This window comes from Zalophus californianus, chromosome 9 (genome assembly GCF_009762305.2).
Source record: "Zalophus californianus isolate mZalCal1 chromosome 9, mZalCal1.pri.v2, whole genome shotgun sequence".
Classification (NCBI taxonomy): domain Eukaryota; kingdom Metazoa; phylum Chordata; class Mammalia; order Carnivora; family Otariidae; genus Zalophus; species Zalophus californianus.
Genome location: NC_045603.1, coordinates 127,996,297 through 128,022,985, shown reverse-complemented (window position 1 = coordinate 128,022,985; position 26,689 = coordinate 127,996,297). Strand labels below are relative to the sequence as shown.

Below are 26,689 nucleotides of genomic sequence, written 5' to 3'. Positions count from 1 at the left end.
TTGGCTGAATAATATTCTGTTGAGTTGCCCTGCTAATATTTTTTAAGCAAAATTAATTCCTTACTATCCAGAAGCAGATAGACCAACGGTCTCTCCCAGCCCTTTGCCGTGTTATGTAACCACAGCCCGCCGAGCAGAATGTTGCACTAACTGGATTGGACCTCTCAGTCACTGTAGTCAAAGCCGACTCTAATTAATCAGATAATGTGAGCCATTCCAATTTAATTCCACTCGAATAACATCATGACATCTGGGCACTATCAGGGATTATTGGCAGGAGAAAATAGATAAATATGATTAAAACCTCTGAATGGATTTGATTCCTTTTTTTTAAGATTTTATTTATTTATTTGAGAGAGAGAATGAGAGAGAGAGAGCATGAGAGGGATGAGGGGCAGAGGGAGAAGCAGACTCCCTGCTGAGCAGGGAGCCTGACATGGGACTCGATCCCAGGACGCCAGGATCATGACCTGAGCCGAAGGCAGTCGCTCAACCAACTGAGCCACCCAGGCGCCCTGGATTTGATTCCTGTCTGAGGCATGTCATGCACCGCTGTTGTGAACGGTCAACCTACCTCCTGTTCTCATCAGTAAAAACACCCCCACAGCCTGCAGTCACGGTGGGAAAAAATGCTCTGCCCTGGGGCTATTCCAACTCTTAAAAATATGTGATTCCGTGGGTCCTTAGTTTACTTCTGCCCAGAAGGGCTCAAATTTCTGCATCTGGAGACATCTGGGGGAAACCTCCAGTGTGTATGAGGTCATCAGGAGCACCCACCTCAGGGCAGTGAGGATGGGGTTTAGATTTGGGGGGACACTTGAGCTCTCACATAGGAGGTGGTCACAAAAGCTAGCCGGACACGGGCATCTGGAGAGCCAAGGGTATGGGTTCTAGTATGCCGGCTGAAAGAGTTGAGTTACCTTTGCGTTTCTTGTTTGGCTTCTTTCTTTTTTTCTCTTTCTTTCTTTCTTTTCCTTCCTTTTAAATACTTTTTTTATTTATTTGAGAGTGAGCGAGCGAGCATGAGTGGTAGGGAGGGGCAAAGGGAGAGGGAGAAGCAGGCTCCCTGCTGAGCCGGGAGCCCAACCCGGGACTCGATCCCAGGACCCTGAGATCATGACCTGAGCCGAAGGCAGACGCTTCACCGACTGAGCCACCTGGGTGTCCCTCTTCTTCGGTGTCTTTTATTCTTTCTCAGGGATAGTGGGAGAAACCAAGGGGCCCTCACTAAGAAGGGAAGGAGCAGAGCCGGTTTTTTTAAAGCAGTGGCCACCCCATGAATGAAGTGGGTAGGGAAGAAAGTTGCGATTTAGAACTGCATGAGGTGGTCACGTTGAGTCCTTGGGAGGCGGGATCAGAGATGGAAAAGGATGAACCTCTCAAAGCCAAAGAAACCGAAAATGCTAATTTTCGGTAATAACCGAAAAATCTCAACCGAAAAATGCTAATGATAATCAAAAAGCGCTTCCGACTTATAAGTGAAATCAAAGGCTATATTATTTGTCTTTCTTTGGCTTATTTCATGTAGGATGATACCCTATAGGTCCATCCATGTTGTTGCAAATGGCAAGATTTTATTCTTTCTTATGGCTGAGTGATCCTCCATTATATATATGTACCACATCTTCTTTATCCATTCACGTCTTGATGGACGCTTGGGTTGCTTCCATATCTTGGCTATTGTAAATAATGCCGCAATAAACCAAGGGGTGCATATATCTTTTGTACTTTTCTTTTTTTTTTAAGATTTTATTTATTTGTCAGAGAGAGAGAGAGAGAGAGAGCATGAGCAGGAGGAGCAGAGGGAGAGGGAGAAGCAGGCTCCCCGCAGAGCAAGGAGCCTGATATGGGGCTCAATCCCAGGACCCCGGGATCATGACCTGAGCTGAAGGCAGACGCTTAACCAACTGAGCCACCCAGGCGCCCTGCGTGTATCTTTCTGAATTAGTGTTTTCATTTTCTTGAAGTAGACGCCTGTCGATGAAATTACTGGATAGGATGGTACTTCTATTTTTAGGATTTTTTCCCTTCATGCTCCCTTTATTTATTTATTATTTATTATTTATTTATTACTTAGTACTAACTCTACCCCCAATGTGGGGCTTGAGTTCACAACCCCAAGATCAAGAGTCCCACGTGCTACTGACGGAGCCAGCGAGGCACCCACGCTGTCTTTTGTTTTTTGAGGAAACTTCCTACCGTTGATCATCACGGTGGCTGCACCAAATTTACATTCTCACCAACAGTGCACGAGGGCTCCCTTGTCTCGACATCCTCTCCGACACTTGTTATTTCTTGTCTTTTTGATACTAACCATGTGGATCGCCGGCATACTATTGTGGTGAGCATTTTATCATGTTTAATTGTTGGGCCACTAGGTTGTACACTTGAAACTAATTTAATATTACATGTTAATTATACTTCTTCAGTTAAAAAAAAAAAAAAAAACTAGGGGCGCCTGGGTGGCTCAGTTGGTTGAGCGACTGCCTTCGGCTCAGGTCATGATCCTGGAGTCCCGGGATCGAGCCCCACATCGGGCTCCCTGCTCAGCGGGGACTCTGCTTCTCCCTCTGACCCTCCTCCCTCTAATGCTCTCTCTCTATCTCATTCTCTCTCGAATAAATAAATAAAATCTTAAAAAAAAAAAAACAACACTTCCCACTGTGAGGTATCGTAGAAATTGTCAGCATTGGTTGCACATTCTGGTGATGCCACTGAAGGTCAGGATGTGCCACTCCAAAAAATCCTACCTTGGTGCAAGGATTATTTTGAGCTGAAGGCAATTGAGGATCAACAGATGCAGGAAGAGTTCTCTGGCCTCCCCTTATCTGCCTAGAAGCAGGGCATCAATTTCCTTTTGTGACAGTGTCCTGTCTTGTACCAGGAAAAGCAGAGCAACTTATCACTGGAGACAGAATCAGCACTGAGACGAGTCTGCGTAAACAGATGTTACTAAAATAACTCTTACCTTCCATTTGTTCCCCCATATATATCCTAGTCACTTCCCTACAATTTTTCATCCCTTGAAGCCCAAACCCCCTTTCCTTTGTTAAAATGGTATATAATGGGGCACCTGGGTGGCTCAGTCAGTTAATTATGTGTCTGACTTCGGCTCTAGTCATGATCCCAGGGTGCTGGGATCGAGCCCTGCATCGGGCTCCCTGCTCAGCGAGGAGTCTGCTTCTCCCTCTCCCACTGCTGCTCCCCCTGCTTGTGCTCTCTTGCTCTCTCTGTCAAATAAACAAATAAAATCTTTAAAAATAAATAAATAATGAAATGGTATATAAGCCCCCAAGTCTAACTGCTTCTTTGAGTTTCACTTCTTCCTGTGAATATTAATAAACATTATGTGCCTTTTCTCCTGTTAGTATGTCCTTTGTTAGTTAAATTTGCAGGCCCTTGCTAATAGAACTTAAGAGTGTAGAAGAAAAGGTTTTTTCCCTCATACCATGCACCCTACAACATGTGTGGATGACCCTGAGGGGTTCTCTGCCTTTTGCCACTGGAGGTGAGGGTGCCTCCTCACAGCTTGATTCCATGCCTCGGCATTGTAGGAATTTGCCAAAGCTATTTTTGTGATGGCTGTCTATTAGAATTGTTTAGTAAATACCTGTTGACTGATTGGCTGAGGACATGTTAACAGGAATTAGCAGAGAACAACTTTCTTTAAGGAGTTGTAGTCAGACTCAGAATGGAAAAGGGAGTAGAAATAGTCAGATGGTAAGATGGGGCTTGGAAGAAGAATTGAAAACGTGTTTGCTGAGAAGTTTGCTGAAAAGTGTCAGAGGTACGAAGTGGTAATGTTGTTAGTTTCTTTCATTTTGCATAAGAAAAAAGGAAGCTCACCAAAGGTAAAAGGGACTTAATACAAACTGTTGGCTGATTTGAAAAGAATTGACCACCCAGTCATCTAGAAAGGATGTTTCTCATCAGAAAAATATTCCAAGGCAGGAATTTTGTTTAGAGAATGTAGATTACAAAGTCTCTTGACCGTAATCCCCAAAGACATGTTGGTAAAATCTAGTTTCCTAGAATAAGTATGTTATTAAGCTGCTGGAGAAAGACAATACATGACACATCTTAAAAAAAAAAAATTGGGGTATCGTATAGAGAAGATGAATCACTATGTTGTTCACCCGAAATGAATGTAACATCATGTGTCAACTCCACTCAAATAAGAAAACTTTAAAGAAATATTTAGGGATCACAATGGGAGCCTCTGATTCAATTTTTCAATTGAGCCACGCCAGGCAGGACAAGAAACAAACTGCTTTTAAGTCTTAAATGAGAAATAACATGGTTACAAAAGGTTACTGTTTCAGTGTGTGGTTCACAAGCCGTTACAATGCCAGCCAAGGAAAGTAGGAGCCAAACCCGGGCTGTGGACCGAAGACCGGACAGCCCCATCTGGCAGGGGGATGGTGGAGACATCCTTCCACGTTTGAAGGCAGAGCAAGGTGACCCGTTACTGGAGAGCCTGAAGCGGACCAGTCTGGCTGTGCAGGCTTCGGGAGGTCCTTCGGCCAGGTGGTGAGATACCATCTCTGAGATGGGGCCGTTTACCGCCTCCCCCCCTCCCCCGTCAGCCTAGAAGAGGCTGGGGTAGGGGTCTCCCCCCCAACCCACCGCCACCCCGGGGTGGCTCACATCGTGGAGACCACAGGGCAGAGGAAAACAAAGAGGGGGAAAAAAAGAACCCTGGATCGGGGGTATACACACACGAATAGGAAAAGTCTGGTCAGCTGAAAAGGAAGGAGAAAAAAAGGGAAAAGAAAAATGCAGCGTGGCTAGTCCTTGTGGTCAGAAGTGAGAATCCGTGAAAACTGGTCGTTCTTACTCTCTGTGGGCAGAAGTTTCAGCCGGGCCAAGGGCAGATAAAGGAATCCAAGGCTGATTGCCAAAGACCGGAGGTAAAAGACTCCGGAGGAGTTCAGAAGTTCAGGGAAATAAAAGAGGATTATCGCTGAAGGGTTCTGTGAACCAGAGAGAAGGTGAAATGACAGGAAGCCCTGGGAGTGGCCAGGGGGCGGGCGTGGGGGGTGGGAAGAAGGACAGGCACCGAGCGCCGCCCCGCAGGAGGTGTGCGTGCGGGGGGGGGCTGCTGGAAGGCGGGCAAGCTCAGGTAAGCCGATTGAGGTGGGCTAGCCTTGCTTCTCTCAAAGCGCTTCATCAACCGAATGAGCTCCTAAAAAAACAGACGAGGCCGGAGGGGACAGTGGAGGACTGTTTTCCAGGCAGGCTCCGTTTTCCCAGTCTTGGAGAGCAAATTCCTTCTGCCATGGCCTTTCCTTTTTCGTGTGTGTTCAAAACGTGTCAGTGCTATCTGTGTACGTGCATACGTGTAGACATGTGCACCTGTACATAAATGTGCACACACGCACACACGCACTTCCGTTTTACATAAAACCACGCCTGATGAGCGAAGGCATTCTGAGAGCAGCATGAACAAAGGAAGACAGAGAAGCAGCACTGCGCTCGGGGCAGCCCCCCCGCCCCGGGGGACCCCCCCACCCCCCTCCACGGAGTCTAGGCGGTAGGAGATAATGAAAAATATGGAGAGGTAGTTAAGTGGGGTGTCGGCAGGGCAAATCAGAGCGCTGAGTTACTGCACAGAAAAGGAGGCAAATCAACAGGAAAATATTGACAGCAAAGGAAGAAAGAGGGAAATCTATGTAGATGATGGGTGTGCAGGATCAAATGGAGATCGACACACCCGAAAGAATGACATCTGAAGCGGAAGGCAAGGCAGGTCGTAATCAAAACCTGAAGCAGGAAGGCCCATTGAGGAGAGGGAAGGGCGTCACAATGTGGATAAAAATTAAGATAAAGAAAGACCTTTGAAAAGAATTTTGTAAAGATACAATTTTTAGTATGCTCAAGTTTCGAGGCTTTCTTAAGAGGAAGCAGATGGAACAGAATATTTAGATTTTAAAGGCCGAAATTAGAGCTTGAAAGGTAAGAAAGCAGATAAAGAATGTGTTTTGTTGTTGTTGTTCCGCTAGACTTACTGTTGATTTAAAAAATAATAATTTCCAATATTTGGTCATAGGGTTTTGATGCATTCTTAGAAATTTGAAATGATAGCCAAAAAAGGAATTCAGAGATAATTTTTTTAAAAAGATTTTATTTATCTACGAGAGAGAGAGAGAGAGAGAGAGAGGGAGCATGAGCTGGGGGAGGGGCAGAGGCAGAGGGAGAAGCAGGCTCCCAAGGAGCAGGGAGCCCGATGCGGGGCGCGATCCCAGGACCCTGGGATCATGACCTGAGCTGAAGGCAGATGCTTAACCAACTGAGCCACCCAGGCGCCCCCAGAGATAATTTTTTTTTTAAAACACAATCTATTTGCTCTATTTCTTTCAATCTCTCTGGGTATACACACAGGGGCATACACACACATTCAGATATTCTTTTTCTGAAACATTTGCAGACATCATGATACTTCAGTGTGTATTTCCTATGAGTAACAGCTTTCCCCTACGTGCCCACAAAACCACCATCCTACCTAAGAAAACCAGTAATAATTCCACAGGCTCTAATGAGCCGTCCTACCAGCAATGCCAAGAATCGTTTTAGCTGTTTGTTTTTAAACAAAGAATCCAATCAAGGTCACCCATCGCATGTGCTTATTTTGTCTCTTGGGAGTCTGTACACTTTCTAGCCCAACCTCATCATTTGGGGCATGAGAAAAATTCTGTTGGGACAAGGTGATTTTGGCTCAAGGCCATTGCTCTGAGCACCTGCTCCATTTTACCTAGGCGAGATTTTATGGTTAAGATAGCTTTAAGTTTTAAAATAACTTAAAAATGATCAGTATCACAACTGTCATCATAGCACAAGAATTACCACCGCTCCCAGCAGTACTGAGCCCTCTCCGTGTGTCAGATGGTACCCGGGACATCTGCAAGCCGGAGCTCAGTTAGGTAAGGCTTCCGAACACCCCGGGCTGCCGGCGTGGAGAGCCCTCTAAGGTCCCCGTTGGTCCCCTTCGCACAGGAGAGACTCCCGAGGGCTGGCGGAGGACCCGGATGTCCCTTTACGGAGCCTTTTTACCACTCTCCTGCCCCGACCCTTCACAGCGCCAACGCATGCTGCCGCTTCTGAGTGTATTTCAAAACGTTATCTGTAAAGTGCACGCGACTCTAGAGAAAAATGGCAAGACGAGGTAAAATCTTCAGCCTTTGCCGCTTCGCCCCATGCAGACTAATGGGAGCTGTAGGCCACGTTTTGACAATAAAGGGAGACTGTAGCACACTTAACACTAAGAGGAAGGACAGATTATGCAAATGAGAAGTGCTGTTTGTGTTGCCAAGTGAACCTGCATTCAGAGGCGAATTAATAGAAGTGGATCTTTCTCTTTCTTCTTTTCTTTTTTTTTTCCTTGTAAATGAAATGAAGATGCCAGGAAGTTTAGGGTAGATATTATGCTTTATTTGCCTTTCCATTCCCAGGATTTAGTGCATCATCCAGAATATATGTAGGTATTCAGATAATCCGTTGTTTCAGCAAATAGTTCCTGGACACAGTCTGTGTGGCTGGTCCCGTGCGGGCCCCTGCCCGGAGGTAAGAAACAGACACACAGGCTACTTCCAGGCTGTTCAGTACACAGGATGGACGATGGGGCAAGTGCCTGGTGTCCTGGGTACCAAGGGGGATCACCTGATACAGGTTAGGGAGGGACAGGAAAGGCGTCCAGGAAGAAGTGTCATTTCAGTGGAGACTGAGGGTAGAGTAGCAATGCAGGTTTGCTGAGCTGAATGGGTGGATTTTAAGGAGCTTGAAGCCACGGGGCAAAGTAAACCATTTACACAGACCTTTCGTGTTTGAATTGGCAAATGATAACTACGGTCCATGAGCTGCAAGAAACAGGTGACAGGGGTAGCCTGTGTGTAGGAAACCAAGTCACCAGGGCAGGAAGGTACACCCTTTTGCACCTCTTGAATTATTTACTGATTTTTTTGAATTATTAAAAATGAATGTATGTTCTCTCTCTCTTTTTTTAAGATTTTATTTACTTATTTGTCAGAGAGAGGGAGAGCACAAGCAGGGGGAGTGACAGGCAGAGGGAGAAGCAGGCTCCTCACTGAGCAGGGAGCCCGATGCTGGGCTCGATCCCAGGACCCTGGGATCATGACCTGAGCTGAAGACAGATGCTTAACCGACTGAGCCACCCAGGCGCCCCATGAATCTATGTTCTCGATGTAAGGTCACTGCAGGGAACAGACAGGGAAGGACGTAAACATATCCTCCTTCGGTTTAGTAAAACTTGAGGATGCCGTGGAATTGACAGTAGTCGGAGGTAAGGAGCCATACTTTCCAGTCTGCAACCACTCTGTGGGCTTCTTCAGGGTCCAAAGATGGAAGACCGTGTTAGTGAAGCTGTTGGAGGGAAAGAATGAGAGTGAATGGGTTCGTTAAAAATCTTGGCAGTGTTGGGGCGCCTGGGTGGCTCAGTCGTTAAGCGTCTGCCTTCGGCTCAGGTCATGATCCCAGGGTCCTGGGATCGAGTCCCGCATCGGGCTCCCTGCTCCTTGGGAGCCTGCTTCTCCCTCTGCCTCTCTCTCTCTCTCTCTGTCTCTCATGAATAAATAAATAAAATCTTTAAAAAAAAAAAAGAAACAAATGGAGAGAAAATCTGGGAACAGAGGAGGAGAAAAGAAGACTCTTGGGAATATGGCAAATGCATCCCTGAAGCAATCAATCAATATTTTGCCATCCTTAGTTTTTTTTCTTAAGATTTATTTATTCATTTGAGAGAGAAAGAGCATGAGTTGGGGGCAGAGCAGAGGGAGAGGGAGACACTCCTCAAGCAGGCTCCCCGCTGAGCTCGGAGCCTGACGTGGGGCTCCAACCCACAACCCTGAGATCACGACCTGGGCTGAAATCAAGAGTCGGACGCTCAGCTGCCTAAGTCACCCAGGCGCCCCTCCATCTTCAGGGGGTGCTTCACAATATGAATCAGGGAAAGAGGAGTTTTGATGAGGAAGTTTGGAAAGGCGACGTGCCTCATGTTAGCATTACTGTGTTAGAGTGTTCAAGTGTGATTTTTTTTTTAATGGAGTGATTTATTTTTTTAAAAATTTGCATAGGGGCAGCACTTTAAAGAAAACATAAGACTTCTGATAGTCCTGGGGCGAAATAAGAAGAATGCTCTGTAGTCTGCAGGAAGGGTGTACATGTTAAGTCAGAAGGGCTAGAGTTTGAAACCTGGCTCCACACTCACTAGCTTTGGGACCTTGGGGATACTATTCCGTGTCTCTACATTGTCATGGCTTTGTCAGTGTCACGGGGGCATAGCCCACGTGACAGGATTGTTTCTGTAGGCGACAATGGAGTGGCAGCTCACAGCATCTTCCTCGGGCTGCTTCCACAGGGCGGGTTGGCCAGAGTCCTAGGACGCTGCCCATCTCATGGGTGGTGAACATGCTGCCACTGGTCCTGGAAAAGAGCTGTGAAAAGTGTGATCAACCCACCGATCGACAGTTAATTCCCAGTTGCTTCCTGGGTAGGTCAGTTTTTTCAGCAGGGACCGAGCCCCGCTTCGGGCTCCCTGCTTCTCCCTCTCTCTGTAATCCCTGTCCCTCTCGTGTGTGCGCTCTCTCAAATAAATAAATAAAATCTTAAAAAAAAAAAAGACTATCAGGGGAGAATCATGTCGGGAAGTCACTTTCCTAGTCAAGAATCAATATCCTCTTTTTTTTTTTTTTTTTACGTTTATTTATTCATTCCAGAGAGAGAGAGAGACAGCAGTGGGGGGGAACAGGGGTCAAGAGGGAGGGGGAGATAGAGAAACCCAGGCAGAGTCCATGCCGAGTGTGCGGTCCGATGCGGGGCTCCATCGCACAGCCCGAGACAGACCTGAGCCAAAACCGAGAGTCAGACACTTCACGGACTGCGCCACCCAGGCGCCCCATAAGTGTCCCTCTTGCCTGGGTGTTTGAAGGCCTACTGTAATCCTGCCAGTGTGCGGCAAGAGGCAAATAAAGTGCTCTTTTAGGGAGGGAGAGGGTCAGAGAGGAAGGAAAGAATATACTAGAATGACTTTGGGGAGGTGGTAGCAGGAGAAGTATAGAGGTTGGGGAGTTGATTATAAGAGTTGGTTGAGCAAGTGCCTTGCACTTTGGGATGTTCGGTGAGACTGGTGGCGGTGGTAGTCTCTGGGTCACCAACCTGGAGAGCGTACTTTGGGCCATCCTGTGAAAAGCCTTTGTTGGCAGGCTGAGAAATTTCTACTTAATTGGGTAGCCGGCCAATAGGATTCCCTGAAGGTCTTCGAACAGCAGAATGACGCGGAATCATGTAACCTCAGAGCTGAAAGAAGAGGTAAAGGCCTTTGGTTTCACCCAAGGTTTCGCATCTCTGTCTGCCAAGTGCAGGCTTGGGCGCTGCTTCCTCCCCGCCATGAGCTTTAAATGAGATGATACTTATAAAGCACTCAGCTCAGGGTTTGCCGTGGAGTCAAGCTCAATAGACATTGATATGGTCATTGCCATCCTACATGTGGTTCCTGTTAGGAAGGTTCTCCTTAAGCCTTCTTCCACATTTGTCCTATTTGAAAACAGTTATCCCGTTCCTATGGGAGCCTTCTCTTGTCCATACTGATTACTCCTGGTTTTGTCCACCTGCTCCCACTCTTGTACCTTTCTATCTCCTCCTTGTAAAATGTGGCACACAGAATCCAGTTGTTTGATCTCAGCTGACCAGAGCAGGCCCTTCCTTTCTCATTCTACAGACCCTGCCTGAATTGGAAGAAAAAGAACAAACACAAGGAACAAACTCTGATCTTTGCCAGCAGCATCATCAACCTGAATATAATACTGATTCGAACTCCCGCGCCCTTCCCACATGCACTCCTGCTAAGCTGCAACCTTTTCTACTGTCTCCTGGCACTTGGGCCCTGCACGCAACTTCAGATTGCTTGATGACAGTTGTGTTTCCCTTTAGTTTCGGGGATAATCGTGAAAGGCCTTGAAACAGGCAAAATGATCACTGAGGCTCTTTCAGAGGACTGCTGGCTATCAGCTAGCAGGTGCCGCCGGGTTGCCTGATTTTACAGAGCTCTGTGTCTTCCACTGTTTCGGATTGAACTGTGTTGCAACTGGAATTTGTAGAAAACCCATCGTAATGCAAGTAACTCTTGTCCACAGAGATAAGAATGAATTTTGTCTGGTGGACGTGCCACTGATTTCCACCCTGTGAAACAGGCCACTGGTCTTTTTTTTTTTTTAAAGAATTTTTTTATCTATTTATTATTTGAGAGAGAGAGAATGAGAGCTAGAGAGCACATGAGAGGGAAGAGGGTCAGAGGGAGAAGCAGACTCCCTGCTGAGCAGGGAGCCCGATGCGGGACTCGATCCCGGGACTCCAGGATCATGACCTGAGCCGAAGGCAGTCGCTTAACCAACTGAGCCACCCAGGCGCCCAGGCCACTGGTCTTGAATCTATTCTATTAGCAAATTTTTTTCAGCATTTCCAATGGTTTTCATGTGTGTCTGTTCTTCAGCTACTGCTTTGAACCTGTTGTAATATTTTACTGCTTCCATCATTAATTAATGAATAGTTAACTGGTGGACATATGTTTATTTTATATTTGTATGAGAAACCTGATTTTTTTTTTTAAAGATCTTATTTATTTGAGAGAGAACACATGAGCATGCATGAGTGCGGTGGGGGGAGGGGGAACAGAGGCAGAGGGAGAAGCAGGCTCCCCGCTGAGCAGGGAGCCCGATGAGGGACTCGATCCCAGGACCCCAAGATCATGACCTGAGCCGAAGGCAGATACTTAACCAGCTGAGTCACCCCGGTGCCCCAGAACCTGATTCTTAAAAACAATCTTTGACACAGATTTTCTCATCCCTTCACAATTGGAGAGGTACAAAGAGGGCAGAAGTGGAGACTAATCAATCAAACACTAAAGACCTTGTTTTAGATTGGCGTGGGTCTGTTACGGAACCTGGACTGGATCGCCCGACGGAAGAACCAAGCGGCGCTCGGAGATCTTGGAGGATAGGAGGTTTATTTAACGCCCGCGGGCTCAGAGGAGAGTGGTCTCCAAAGGTCTGAGCCCTGAGCACAAAGGGGGCAATTTATGCGCATCTACTTCTGCATACTTGGCACTTTTGGCACGTGCGCGAAGCGGGGCAGGGAGAAGGACCGCATTGGTGCGCGCGGGAAGCAGAGCAGGGAGAAGACCCCGGAAGAGCCCCGGGGCACGGACTGGGACTCTCCCGCTGGCTCGGTCAGCCATCTTAGGACACAGATTTTCCTTATCATTCCCCACTTTGATGCCCCTTTAAACACCTAGTTTAGAGGGCATCATCTTCATCTTCTAAGGGGCGACAGTGAGTAAGGAGTAACTGGAGCCTGATTTTAGCATTTTGAGTAGTGATAAACCTAGTAAGGGCATTAAGAATACAAGGACCAAATGCTACTATGAGGAGGAGCATTAGGAGGGGGCCGACGAGGGGGGCAAACCAAGGGAACCATCGTGAGAGGGTGTCCCACCAAGTTGTCTGCTGGAGTGATTCCCACCGGCGATGTCCTCATTCCTGTAACTGGGTCAGAGTTTCTTGGACCACTCCCGACTCATTGGCATAGAAACATCATTCCTCCTGTAGAAAGAGGCAGAGCCCCGTCTGTGCGGCTGTAAGTTGAGCCCACACCTGATTTGGAGGACCACTGAGGCCAGTGAATTGAGTTGGCACTGCAGGGCCAGGGCCGATTGAGTGAGGGCAGAAAAGTCCGCCGTGAGTTGTTGAGTTAGCCCCTGGTACTGAACCGGAGACATCCTGATGCCAGTGGCACCGAGGGTAACACCTGATGCGGCTGGCAAGCTCACGCTAAGAGGGATGGCCGCAGGGGAGCGTCGAGGGCGGCTAGGAGGTCTCCATATGAGTGAGGCATCGCTCCCGGGGAGCACTGAAAGATCGGGTAAGAGACTGACAAGCGCGCGTGATTGATCGCGCGGGGTGATGCAGGTGTATACACCTTGATCACAAGCCAGAAAAGTGTTGTTAGGCGCACAGACCCGACTGTGGCCTGTGACGGGAGAGGAAGAGTTGCCATACAGCGGTACAGGAGCCAGAAAGGGATAATCTGAGGTTCCCGGTGCCGAGGCGGGATGTGACATGGTAGATTGGTTGAGGATGATACCTAGGTATTGGACAGGACTGGGCTTTATACAGATCCAGCAGTCAGACGCTAGGGTGGATTCGAGCGGTTAAGCGCTTGGTGGGAGGCGTTAATCATACCTAACAGTTGTGCTATAGATGCTTGCTGCGTGTGGATGGGGGACCCAGGGATGCGCCAGGGCGAGTTATTTTCTGTCTGACTCTGGGGGTTGGCTGTAAGGCTTGGAGTGAACGTGGACTTCATCATAAATTTGGCCGTGGGGTCGGTTCCCAGAGGGTGATACTGGCCCAACAGGAGAATGATTCCTGCAGCCCATGATGTGGCACTGGGTTCTAAGACTGACAGGGTGACCTGTATACAGTGATCGTTAGAGGCAAGAGGATGGGGTGGCGTTGCGTGACAAGGAAATGCGGATGTCACTGTGCTGTTTGAGGCGCCACCTGGTGGACCATCGTTCCATTCCCGGCCAAGGCGCCGCCCATGACTCACATCCCCAGGCTTGTGAGCAGAACTGAGGGCAGGTGTTTGGCTGTTGAGGCGTAGGACCCCCACAGATGTAGATATCTACCAGCCGGTAACCTGAGTGAGGGCCGTGGTAGGAACGCTGTCTATGAGGTTCCCAGGAGGTGTCAAGAAGCTGGCATCCATCAAAACGGAGGTTAACCTTCGGTGTGTGCACATCCCAGGTGGAAGAAGTCAGTGGGGGCGCTGGTGCGGGATTGAGGGGGATAAGCTGGAAAGTCCATTTGCCAGTAACGGTGATACAAGAGTTTGCCCCCCCTGCCTGACCGGGCAAGCTAGAGGCAGTGCGGAGGAACGGCACACCAGGTAGCAGAAGACCGGGACTGACTCGGGCCAGGAAAACCATGGTGAAATGTGCTCAGGAGTAGACAGCAGAGGGCCATGAAAGTAGGATCTGTGACCTTAGGTAGGGGGAGCCATCGTGGTTAACCTGTCAGCAGATGAAACCCGTGGACAAGTAAGTGCAGTAATACACCCTAGGGACACCCAATAAGCAATGACAATAGTAAGCCTCTGGGGGAAAGTCCAGTGAGGAGGGGTAACAGTGTAGAGTCCAACTCCCAAGATGAGGGAAATCACGCCGATGAGAGCCAGGGACCACGGTGAGCAGGTGTCTATCAGCCGGTGGGGTCTTGTCAAAGGTGAAGCCGGATTGGGTTCGTGAAGTCTGGCTGGACTCTCCACTGGCGCGGCTCCTCGTCCGAATGATGAGCTTTCTTCACTCTGGAGTGGTGGACCCACGGGGTGACACGTGAGACCTTGAGGGCAGTAGGTGTGGTTAGAACAACAGTGTGGGGCCCTGTCCACTGAGGTTTGAGGGGGTCTTTCTTCCAATCTTTGACCCAAACTGAGTCCCCTGTCTGGAAGGAGTGTACCTGAGATCCTAAGGAGGTTGGGGCCCTCCCGATGGTGTACTTTTGTAATTTACTTAGGGTGGCCCCCAGGGCCTGAAGCTGCTCCTTTATCTCTTTATCTCCAACCTGATGCAAGTTTCCTGGAAGGCTTCCCAAGCACAGGGGAGGCCATCCATATATTAATTTGAATGGAGAGAAACCTGATGTCCCGGGCGTGCAGCGAGCCTGCAGGAGAGCTAGGGGTAGCAGATCCGGCCACGGGAGGTTAGTCTCCTGAAAAAACTTTGCTAAGGTTCCTTTGAGGGTGCGATTCATTCACTCTACTTTCCCTGAACTTTGGGGATGGTAAACAGTGTGGAGTCTCCAGGTGATATTGAGAGATTTGGTCAAGACCTGCACAATGTCTGCCACAAATGCGGGTCCGTTGTCGCTATGGATTGTTAATGGCAGGCCGAACCAGGGCATGATCTCCCGCAAGAGGACTTTAGCTACTTCCCAGCTTTGCTCTGTCCTTGTCAGGAAGGCTTCGACCCGCCCAGAGTATGTGCATACTCTTAACTAGGAGATACCTGAACCCCCTGCTCGGCCGCACATCAGTGAAATCTACCTCTAGATCTTCGAAGGGGGTTGCTCCCACCCTCTGGACACCTGGCGGGGGCCGTGGTGCAGACCGAGCATTATTTTTAGCACATGTTATGCATCGTTCACTCGTTGCTCGGCATAGTGCCGGCAGCTGACTGATGTAGTAGTGCTTCTTGAGAAGAGGCTCTAATGCAGTTTTCCCCAGATGAGTGAGTCGGTGGTGTTCCTTGACCAGATGCCCTCCCGTTGCTGTTGGAACAAAGATGCACCCGTCTGGCATCATCCACCGTCCCTTTTCAGTCAGGGTGGCTCCCTCAGCCATGGCCCATCCATTTTCCTTTTTAGTATAACTGGGCGGAGGGACTTCTTCCGGGGGTGTCAGGGCCATGGTGAGGGAAGGGGCTCTGTCCACGTCCTCACTGGCTGCGGTCTTGGTTGCCTCATCTGCCAGATGATTTCCCCGCGCTATGGGGTCGTCTCCTTTCTGGTGTCCCTTACAGTGCAGGATTGCTACTTCCTTTGGAAGCCAGACGGCTTCGAGGAGTCTCAGTATCTCCTCCTTGTTCTTGATAGCTTTTCCTGCGGTGGTTAGGAGGCCCCTTTCCTTGTAGATGGCTCCATGTATATGTGCAGTAGCAAAGGCGTACTGAGAGTCAGTATGGATGTTGACTCGCTTGCCTTCACCAAGGGTGAGGGCTCGGACTAAGGCATATCATTTGGCCCATTCAGCTGACCATCCAGCTGGTAATTCCTTAGCTTCTAGGACTTCAGTGGTTGTGGTTACTGTATAACCCGCTTTCCGGGCACCCTCCTGTAGGTAACTGCTGCCATCACTGAACAGCGTGAGCTCTGGATTCTTTATGGCTTGATCCCGCAGATCTGGACAGCTCTCATAGACTTCATCAGTCACCTTGGAGCAGTCATGGTCTGGTTCCTCCTCTTCTGTGGGGAGAAAGGTTGCTGGATTTAATGTCCTGTTTTGAGGGTGACCCGCGGGTTTTCACAGAGGAGCCTTGGTATTGTGCTAGCCGAGAGTCGGAAAGGAAGCCGTGTCCCTGTGCATTCATGAGGGACACAACTGCATGAGGGACCTTGACCTTAAGTTCTCGCCCAGGGTACGTTTGTCCACCTCCTTGATGAGTAGGACTGTGGCTGCCAGCGCCCTGAGGCACGGTGGCCATCCCGCTGCCATGGGGTCCAGCTTCTTTGACAGGTAAGTGACTGGCCACTGCCAGGGCCCAACAGTCTGGGTGAGTACCCCGAGCACTATTTTTCCCTTTTCATGCACAAAAAGATTGAAGGGTTTTTCTACATCTGGTGGGCCCAGGGCTGGAGCCTGCCCCAGGGTGGTCTTTATCTCTGTGAAAGCGGCTTCTGCTTCCTCAGTCCAGGCAGGGGGTTTTCGATCTGGTCCCCCTAAGAGATCATAAAGGGGTCTTGCTATGGCTGAGAGCCCAGGGATCCAGATGCAGCAGAATCCTGCAGCCCCCGGGAGTTCTCGAAGGCCCCTTTCGTCTGGGGCTGTGGCAGGGAGGTGATGACCCTTTTCCTCTCCGGCCCTAGTTCTCTTTTCCCTTGGGTGAGGAGGACACCAAGGTGTCAGACCTGTAGTTGGCAGATTTGTGCCTTCTTCCATGAGGCTCGGTACCCCGAGTCTGACGGGAGCTGTAGGAGGGCCTTGGTGCCTTTTGTGCAGTCTTCTTGTGTGTCACTGGTGAGGAGGAGGTCATCCACATACCAGAGGAGGGTGCCTCGTGTGGCCTCTCTTGGGAAGCTGGCGAGGTCTGCGGCCAGTGCTTCCCCAAAGAGGGTTGGTGAGTTTTCAAACCGCTGCGGGAGGCGCATCCAAGGCAGTTGCATCTGGCGCCCCTGTATCAGGCTCAGACCATTCAAAGGCAAACAGTGGCTGGCTCTGGGGGAGCTAAGCGGAGGCAGAAGAAGGCATCCTTCAAATCTAGGCAAGTGAACCATCTGGGGGGAGGGGCAGAGAGGGAGGGAGAGGGACAAGCAACTCCACGCTGAGTGTGGTGGAGGCCGGTGCGGGGCTCCATCCCAGGACCCTGAGATCATGACCTGAGCTGAAGGCAGACATTTAACCGACTGAGCCACCCAGGTGCCCTGACGGCAAATTTTTTAAGGCAAGGCAAACCGGAGGATGAGGAATGGAGTGAGCTGGAGAGTCAATTAACCACCCACTCAGATGCCTTAATTTTGCACTTGACTCCATCATGCCCTCATGCCCTTGACTTTCTATTGTGCCCAGTCTGCCCAGCCCTACCTCGGAGAGCTGAATTCCCTGTCTTTATGGATGTTACATTCAACTGAGGTAGCCAGACAATAAGTAGTGGTAGTAATAGTAATAGTAGTAATAATAATAATAATGATAATGATATAACAGGGCTGTGAACGAAGACAAGGCAGGGTAAGAGTTTAGAGGGCGCTGGGGAAGGGGTAGCAATTATCTCAAGATGGCTGGATTACAGATGGTTTGCGTTTTGTTTTCTTTGTATTTTTCTCTGGTTTCCAAAGTATTTTCAGTAAACACGCGCCCCTTTTGTAATTAGACAAAAAATAAAAGTGATCTGGAGATGTGTTCTAGTGTCCCACCTGGTTTCCACTCCTCCTCGGTTATTATGTGTCTATCCCCACAATGAAAAAGAGCACCTCTGGGGTCGTCCGAATCCATAGCCTCCACCACGGACCACTGTGGTCCAGCCTCAAGACTCAGTAGGGATCATGGCTGATCCCTACTGAGCCCCCACCAGCAGAGCCCTTGTCCCCACCCAGTGCCACCCCAGGAAGGACGTCTGCAGCCCCTGGCTTGGCGCTCAGGGAACTGAGCCCACGGCACCTGTCTGTAACTTGCTTAGCGGTCATAGAGTTCATAGAGCAGAGTCATGTACAGATGGTAAATGGATAAGAAGCAGCTTTGGAATTCAGCATAGAGAATCTGAGGAATTGAAACCAGCTGTAGGCCGGTGTTTTAAGAGAAACAGCATAATATGAGATGTCGGACAGAGATGCTGGAGCCAGATAGTAAAGTTCTGTAGGTTCTTGGAAGTTCATGCTGTTAGGTCTCTACGTGTCACTTGTTGGGATGTAGACGTCCTCCGGACGTCCTGGTTTCTTCGATTTTTCAAGGTACTCTTCAGCACGTTATCGCCCCACCTAGGAGATTCTCAGATAGAAAGTCTTTTCTTCCATGATTGGGTACAAGAATGAAAATGTAAATTCTGTGCTATGGATGCCAAGCTTGCTAAGACCTGGTTCTGGCCCTCGGGGGAACAGTGTGGTGGGAGGTGGGGCCTCGTGCCAGGAGAAGGACAAGATGTGGGAGGCAGTGGACACAGGAATTGGACCCTACGTGCAGGCATAATTTCCATAAATTATACAGCTCAAACGTGAATGAATTTTCAGGGTTGTATTTGTAGGGAGAATTATTTTTCGTTGGGATATCATTAACTGAATCCATTCCACAGCCTACCTTTTCACGAGAGAACACCACTGACTGATCACATGCTGGTTAAGCACAGAGTGGCCCCTCCTTCTGGCTGCTGGCACTGGACCCAACGCTAGTGCTCTTTGCTGAGGAACTTTAAAAGTCACGTGGACAGGGGCGCCTGGGTGGCTCAGTCGGTTAAGCATCTGCCTTTGGCTCAGGGCATGATCCCAGGATCCTGGGATCGAGCCCCACGTTGGTGTCTCTCCTCAGCGGGGAGTCTGCTTCTCCCTCTCCCTCGGCCCCCCCAACCCCCTGCTCACGCTCTCTCTCAAATAAATAAATAAATAAATAAAATCGCTTTTAAAAAAAGTCACGTGGGTCAACTACAAAGTGAATTAGTGTACTGTGGTTCGTGAACGATAATACAGGGATGAGGTTTTACGTCCGTGCATTTTTTCTTTCTTCTTCTTTTTTTTTTTTTAGACTATTTATTTATTTATTTGACAGAGAGAGACGCAGCGAGAGAGGGAGCAGAAGCAGGGGGAGTAGGAGAGGGAGAAGCAGGCTTCCCATGGAGCAGGGAGCCCGATGTGGGCCTCGATCCCAGGTCCCCGGGATCATGACCTGAGCTGAAGGCAGACGCTTAACGACTGAGCCACCCAGGTGCCCTTGTGCATTTTTTTCTTATTGCTGCTGTGAAAAATCATCACAAACCTGGCGGCTTAAAACAACACAGATTTATTATCTTATGGTCCTGGAGGTCTGAGTCCAAAAGGAGTCTTAGGGGGCTGAAATCCAGACGTCTAGGCAGGCCTGCTTTCCTTCTGGAAGCTCCAGAGGAGAGTCTGTTTTCTTAGCTCTTCGAGGCTGCCCACATTCCTTGGCTCCTGGCCCCTTCCTCCGTCACGAAGCACATTCACTGTTCCAGTCTCGGCTTCTGTCCTCACGTCTCTTTTTTCTGACCTTGGCCCTCTTGCCTCCATCTCCATCTCCATTATCATTTAATATATATAACACAAAACTGGCCATTTAACCAATTTTTAAAGTGTACAATTCAGCGACATGAATTACATTCACAAGGTAGTGCGGCCATCTCGATTTGTAAAACCCTTCACTGCCCAAGTAGAAACTCTGTACCCGTTAGGCAGTAACCCCCACTCCCTCCTCCCCTGGCTGATGGTGACTGCAAATCCGCTTGTAACATCTATGAATTTGCCATTCTAAACATTCCATGTAGATGGAGTCCTGCAGTATTTGTCCTTTGTGTTTGGTAATTTTACCTAGCATAAGGTCTTCAAGGGTCATCCAATTTGTAGCGTGTTCTAGAACCTCATTCCTTTTATCGCTGAGTGATATTCCATTATGTATACATATTTGCACATATATTCATACCATATTTGTTTATCTGTTCATCTGTTGATGGACTTTGGGCTATTTCCGTCTTTGGTTATTGTGAATAATGCTGCTGTGAATACTGGAGTACAAGTATCTATTTAAGTTCCTGTTTTTCATTCTTTGGGGTATATACCTAGGAGTGGAATTCTGGGATAATGTGAAAATTCTATGTTTACTTTTTTTTTTTTTCTTAAGTAAGCTCCACATCCAACATGGGGCTTGAACTCAGGATGCTGAGATCAACAGCCGCATGCCCTATAGGCTGAACCAGCCAGGCACCCCTATGTTTAGATCTTTGAGGAGCTGCCAAGCTGTTTTCCCTAAGTAGCTACATCACTTTACCGGCAGTGTACGGGGGTTCCAGTTGCTCCACACCCTTGCTAACGCTTGGTTGTCTGTCTTTTTGATTCCAGTTATCCTAGTGGGCGTGAAATGGTATCTCCTTGTGGTCGTGTATTTCCCTAATGACGAGGGATCAGATGCATCCTTTCATGTGCTTGTTGGACATCTGTCTATCTCCTTTGGAGAACTGTCTATTCAGGTCCTTTGCCCATGCACTCACTGAGTGGTTTGTCTTTTTGTTGTTGAGTTGTAAGAGTTCTTTACATATTCTGGATATTAATCCCTTATCAGACATTTGATTTGCAGATATTTTCTCTCATTCTCGGGTTGTCTTTTCACTCTCTTGGTGGTATCCTTTGCCTCCTTCTTCTAGGGATCCTTGTGATTATACCTAATAATCCATCTCAAGATCCCTAATGTAGGCCTCCACCTAGTGCCCTCTGACGCTAGAGTGGAAGGTCCCTGTCAGCTCCTTGAAGGCCACGTGCGAGGCTATTCTTGTGCTTGTGCGGGTGCTGTTGTGGGGCAGAGACGAGAGCAATGGCAGGGAGCCTCTTTTTGGGGGCAGGAAGGGTCCTATGGGGCCGGGTGCCCTTGGCCTGCAGAAGCTTCTCTTTGGGTATTCCTAGAATGTTCCACGTAAGGCTCACCCTCCCTCCTCCCAAAGTGGTTGATCGTTGGAACGAGAAGAGGGCCATGTTCGGGGTGTATGATAATATCGGGATCCTGGGAGACTTCAAAATGCACCCCAAAGAACTGATCAAGGGCCCCAGATGGCTTCGAGGCTGGAAGGGGAATGAGTTACAACGTTGTATCCGAAAGAAGAAAATGGTTGGAAATAGGATGTTCCTTGATGACCTGCACAACCTTAAACGCATCAACTACCTCTGTAAACACTTTAACCGACATGGGAAGTATCGGTAGAAGAGAGAGCTGGGAGCTGTGGAAGAGGCACATCTGTCACCCCGGAGAAGGGGAACAGTACTTTTCCTTATAAGGAAAGGAACGTGTATGCTCCTTGTAATAAAATGGGGCTTCTTTGGAATCTGTTATCCACACGCTTTATTTTACACTAGATGCTACTTTTACTCATTCCTGTAGACTATGAAGTCTGACTCATCCATAAGTCCTATAGTCTTAGGTTTGGACTTAACCACTTCCCCTTTGCAGACGAGCCATACCTATAGCTTTTAAAAAAGAAAAATTATTGTTGGCACTTTTTGACATTTAGCCTTTCATATATTGAAAATGGTATTTTTAATTGCCTCATAATTCTGTTAAATGTATTTTTAAAAACACTTTCACATTAGTTGAAATATAGCAGGTGAGTGGAATTATGCTTCTGCATTATTCTCATCAAAAATATTGGGTACCTTTTCTGAGCTGAGAACTGTAGGAATAACAAAATGTAATAGATAAGATGCTTTTCTAGTTAGGGAGTAAAGATATATTCACACATGTACACTTTAATAGGAGGCATTGAGTACCATATGAATGGTTTACATCCTAAGCCTGACTGATCATCAGAATCATCTTGGTAGTTTCGTAATTTCAAAAGCCTGCTCCCTGCCTCCAAAGATTTGTGACCTGTAGGGCCGAGCTGTTTTGCACATCTATGTGTTGTTGTTTTTTTAAACACATTTAAAAAATGTATCCATACATGCAATCCAAAATTTAAAATTACTAGAGGGTAATCAGGTAAAACAAACAAACAAACCCTAATGTAATCATATCAGCAAGGTCTATCCCTTTTGTGAGGTCATTTCCTGATAGGTTTTGACGAAAGGATGTGAGCATCTTTGGGGGAACCATTACTCTATCACAATTCCTTTCAAAAAAATGTCTACAAGGTCAGAAATTGTGAATGTATTTTTGCAAAAAGGTGAAACCAAGCAACTTTGAAGGAAAGAAAGCTGCCTGGTGTGCAGCTTTCACTTAGGGCTTCTGCCCTGAACCACCACTTTGGTGGGGACACCCTGTGCTGGGTTACTTAGCGTCTCTGTTCATTCTTAAAATGTGACTAATTGTCCTTCCTCCTGTCCTCCCGTGAGTTTGAAGGGTAAGAGATAAATAGACTCGGTTTGGGACTTTTTGTCCTCTGCACAAATCAGAAGTCCCAAATATAAAAGCCATTTTAGGGAACATCCAGAAAGCAGGAGCATAGCGAATGCACAAATACACACCAACAAATACAGTTTCTGTTTGGGTCTCTATCAGAAAGAAAAATCACAGACCCGTGAAGATTAATGAGACCACATCTCTGGAAACCTTTGAGCCCTTTGGAGGAAAAGCGCTTGGTCAATGCCAGCATTTCTGTGCCCCCCCCCTCACCTTTTCTCTACTAGCAGCTGTTTTGCCTTTTGATGCCCTGTATCTGTCTCAGCACCCTGTAATTACGGGGAGTCTAATTGTGCTTGGGTGGAAAGGAGGGCAGAGGGTGAAGGTACCCCTGGTCGGAACGTGGGACCAAATATTGGATTAGCATCAGGGGAAGGCCCAACGAGTTCTTCCCTGACCCATGAAGTCACAGGCTTGGAAAGACAGCGGTTCTCCTGTGCTCCAAAAGCCTTGAAGGCAAACGTGTCCATGTTGTAGGAATGTAGCCGAGAGAAATTATCAGAAATGCAGGCAAGGGTGTATGCCGAAGATGTTTGTGAGCATTATTTGTAATTGTTAAAAACTAGAAACAACCTAAATGTCCAATGACTGGAGATGGTTGAGTCAACTGTCGCCTGAAACACCGTGCAATATTATGCAATCATTCAACATGTCAACAGATCCTTTATTATTATTATTAAATTTTTTAAATTTTTATTTATTTACGTGAGAGAGAGCATGCGCGAGCACGAGCAGAAGGAGGGGCAAAAGGAGAGGGAGAAGCAGACTCCCTGCTGAGTGGGGAGCCCGACGTGGGGCTTGAACCCAGGACTCCGGGATTGACCTGAGCCAAAGGCAGACGCTTAACTGACTGAGCCACCCAGGCGCCCCTAAAAATTTTTTTAAGTAGGCTCCACACCCAGCACAGAGCCCAGTGTGGGGCTTGAACTCACAACCATGAGATTAAGACCTTAGCTGAGATCAAGAGTCAGACGCCTCAGCCCCTAAGCCACCCCGGTGCCCCATCAATGGATCCTTTTTAATGATGTTTGGAAAAGTGTATGATAAAATGTAACAGAAAAAGGCAAGACTCTGATTTCAATATAAACGATGCTCTCAACATTGTGAAATACTGGTGGATGGAACAACAGCAAGAAGGGTAACAGCACTTGTTTGTTACCATGAGTCGTTCCTTCGTGGTGGGATTCTGGATGATGGCGGTCAGCCATGCCCATGGCGGCCCTTGCTTACCATCTCACTCCTTACTGTAGGTGATGGTAACCTGCGAGGTTGTTTTTTGATATCTGCCTTGCTTTGGAGACAGATCATAGAGCCAAAGTATTAAAAAAAAAATCTAGGAGAAAACCATAGCTAACAAATTCTGAGATTTGAACTACCGTAGGTGTTGTTTTCATTTACAAGCAGTGAGAGTAGAAATGAAGGTAACAAAACAATGCAGTTTCTCTACCTCCCTTGCTGAAAACTGAGCTATTTCCAATAAGTGAAACAAAGCATTATTGGTCGGACTTGTACTAATGCCGTGTGCAGCAGAGCCTCCTGCGTCCTTACCTACTGTTATGGGCTGGATTGTGTCCCTTACCCCCAGATTCATATGGTGATGCCCTAACCCCCAGTCCCTCAGGATGCGATTGTCATTGGAGATAGACTTTTAAAGAAGTGATTTAGGGGCGCCTGGGTGGCTCAGTTGGTTAAGCGTCATACTCTTGATTTTGGCTCAGGTCATGATCTCAGGGTCCTGGGATTGAGCCCCGCGTGGGGCTCCGTGCTCAGTGGGGAGTCTGCTTGAGAATTCTCTCTCTCCCCCTTCCTCTGCCCCGGCTTCCCCCGCCCCCTGCCCCATGCTCCTTTGTGTGCGGGTGTGTGCATGTGTGTGTGCCTGCTCTCACCCTCTGTCTCAAATGAACAAATAGGGCGCGTGGGTGGCTCAGTTGGTTAAACATCTGCCTTTAGCTCAGGTCATGATCTCAGGGTCCTAGGATTGAGTCCCGACTCAGGCTCCCAGTTCCTGCAGGAGTCTGCTTCTCTCTCTGCCCCTCCCCCAATTTGTTCTCTCTCTCTCTTTCTTTCTCAAATGAATAAATAAAATCTTTAATAAAATAAAGTAAAATCAATAAATAAATCTTTAAAAAAACTAAAGAGGTGATCTAGGTAAAATCAGGTCATATGGGTTAGACTGGTATCTTCATAAGAGATTAGGACACAGACACTGCTATGGATTGAATGTCTGTGGCCCCCCAGAATAGGTTAAATCCTAACCCCTAAGGTGTTGCTGTTAGGAGGTCGGGCCTTTGGGAAGTGATTAGGTCACGGAACCGTCATGAACAGGATTGGTGCCCTTATGAGAGAGACCCCAGAGAGCTCCCTCACTGCTTCCACCGTGTGAGGACATGGAGAACCAGGAGGTGGGCCCTCACCAGGCACCAGATCTGCTGGTGTCTTGATCTGGGACTTCCGGCCTCCAGCACTGTGAGCACTGCAGGTCTGCTATTTACAAGCTGCCTGGTTTCTGATCTTTCGTTGTAGCGACGCAAACAGACTCCCACGGACACGCACAGAGGGAAGATCCCAGGAGGACACGATGAGACGCAGCCGTCTGCAAGTCCAGGAGGGAGAACCCCGCACGGCTGGCTCCACAGTCTTGGGCTTCCAGCTTCCAGAACTGTGAGAAAATACATCGCTGTTGTATAGGCCGCCCAGCCTATGCTATGTTGTGATGGCAGATCTAGCAAACTATGCAACACACACACACACACACACACACATACACACACACACACACACACTAAAATGTGTTTGTGTCCTTTTTTTGAGGATCCCAAACACCTCAGGGCAGAGATAGTTAACAGAGTAGTTCGAGGTAGGAAGAAGAATGGGCGGGGGGTGAAGCGTACATGCCTTAGGTAAGGGCCCCCTGCTTCGGGACAGTGAAGCAAGAAGATGTGGATTGTTTTTTGTTTTGTTTTGTTTTTAAGATTTTATTTATTTATTTGACAGAGAGAGACGCACACACACAGAGAGAGGGAACACAAGCAGGGGGAGTGGCAGGGGGAGAAGCAGGCTTCCCGCGGAGCAGGGAGCCCGATGCGGGGCTCGATCCCAGGACCCTGGGATCATGACCTGAGCCGAAGGCAGACGCTTAAGGACCGAGCCACCCAGGCGCCCCATGGATTGTTTTTTAAACTAGAACTTAAACTGCCCTCCTCGGATTTCCTCCTGCAGGGCTCCGCATACCCGTTCCCGTGCTCCTCCTGTGAGCTGGGTCCCTCACCTCACTCACGGCGAGGGGCTGCACACTTGCCCACAAGGACCATCCCACCCAGCCCCTGTCCCTGGCGCCAAAGGCCTTCCCACCGCAAGAAGGGGCCTGAAAGGTAAGGTCAATGTCCATGTCAAAAGCAGCGGTGATTGATCCGGTTAAATTTGGACTTGGGGACAAGGCAGGTGGGGTTCATACCCAAAGGAGGTTGAGGAAAGGGTCTGCCGTTTCAGTGCTATGGGGCCTGGCCCTGCCTGGGCCTTTCTGTTCCCCTCCACCACCCCTGGTCCTTCAGATTGTGAGGTTCTGCTGCCTTCTGATCTCTTGCCACCTCTCGGGCTGCTTGGCTCTTTCCCCTGACAAGGGCCTGAGCGAGGGAGGCATTTTGCATCCCTGTCATCGAGCCGTTTCTCATCCACTTCAGTGACCCGGCCTGCCCGGAGCCCCAGCGGGCCTGTGGATTCCTGACAGATTGGGATGTGCTTCTGAGCGAGGGAAATCTGGTCTATAAATGGAATCTACATGAGTGCTTTGCACCTTCCCTTCCGCCAGCCGGCTCTAACTTGGCTTCGACAGTAGGAACTTCTGACTTCCTTGGTCCAACCATGGCATCTTCCCAGCTGTAGGCCTGGAGTTTCCATGGCTTTGGCGTGGCTTCTGTCTGAGATGTTCGATTGATAACACCACAGAGCAACCTACAAATAGCACAGTAACCCCCATCTCTTGAAGACCGAGGAACTGCAGACTTGGCCCCCGGGTCCACCCGGCCTGGGATTGGGGCACTGCCCCTCCTGGCCCTGTGGGCTGGCTGAGGGCCATCCTGACCTTCGCTCGCACAGCAGGATGCCCTCCTGGCAGCACATTCATGGGACGTCTCTTGTCATAGAGTAATTTTTCCAAAGGCAATGAAACGATTTGTCACCCATAATTGTACCCCCCGCTTCCTTTGCTGGCTGACTTCTCATCCCTCTGCAGCCCAGCCCTGTGCTGGGAAGCCACGTCCAAATATGGTGAAAGGCCAGCACCTAGCTGCTTGTGAGCTATCAAGTC

At 48.5% G+C, this 26,689-nt stretch overlaps 2 protein-coding genes across 2 annotated transcripts in view; both read left to right on the top strand.

Annotated features, from left to right (window-relative positions):
• LOC113921446 overlaps positions 1 to 26,689 on the top strand; it is a 66,663-nt gene that overhangs the window by 27,219 nt on the left and 12,755 nt on the right. Inside the window, exons 2-3 of the mRNA XM_027592117.2 lie at positions 24,907 to 25,044; positions 25,603 to 25,754. Coding sequence (XP_027447918.1) covers positions 24,962 to 25,044; positions 25,603 to 25,754 — 235 coding nt within the window. The 5' untranslated portion in view covers positions 24,907 to 24,961. The remainder of the gene's footprint in view (positions 1 to 24,906; positions 25,045 to 25,602; positions 25,755 to 26,689) is intronic.
• LOC113921445 (39S ribosomal protein L51, mitochondrial-like) lies at positions 20,694 to 21,189 on the top strand. Its single transcript, XM_035729131.1, has one exon. It carries the CDS (start codon positions 20,806 to 20,808, stop codon positions 21,187 to 21,189), a length of 384 nt encoding a protein of 127 aa, XP_035585024.1. The 5' UTR covers positions 20,694 to 20,805.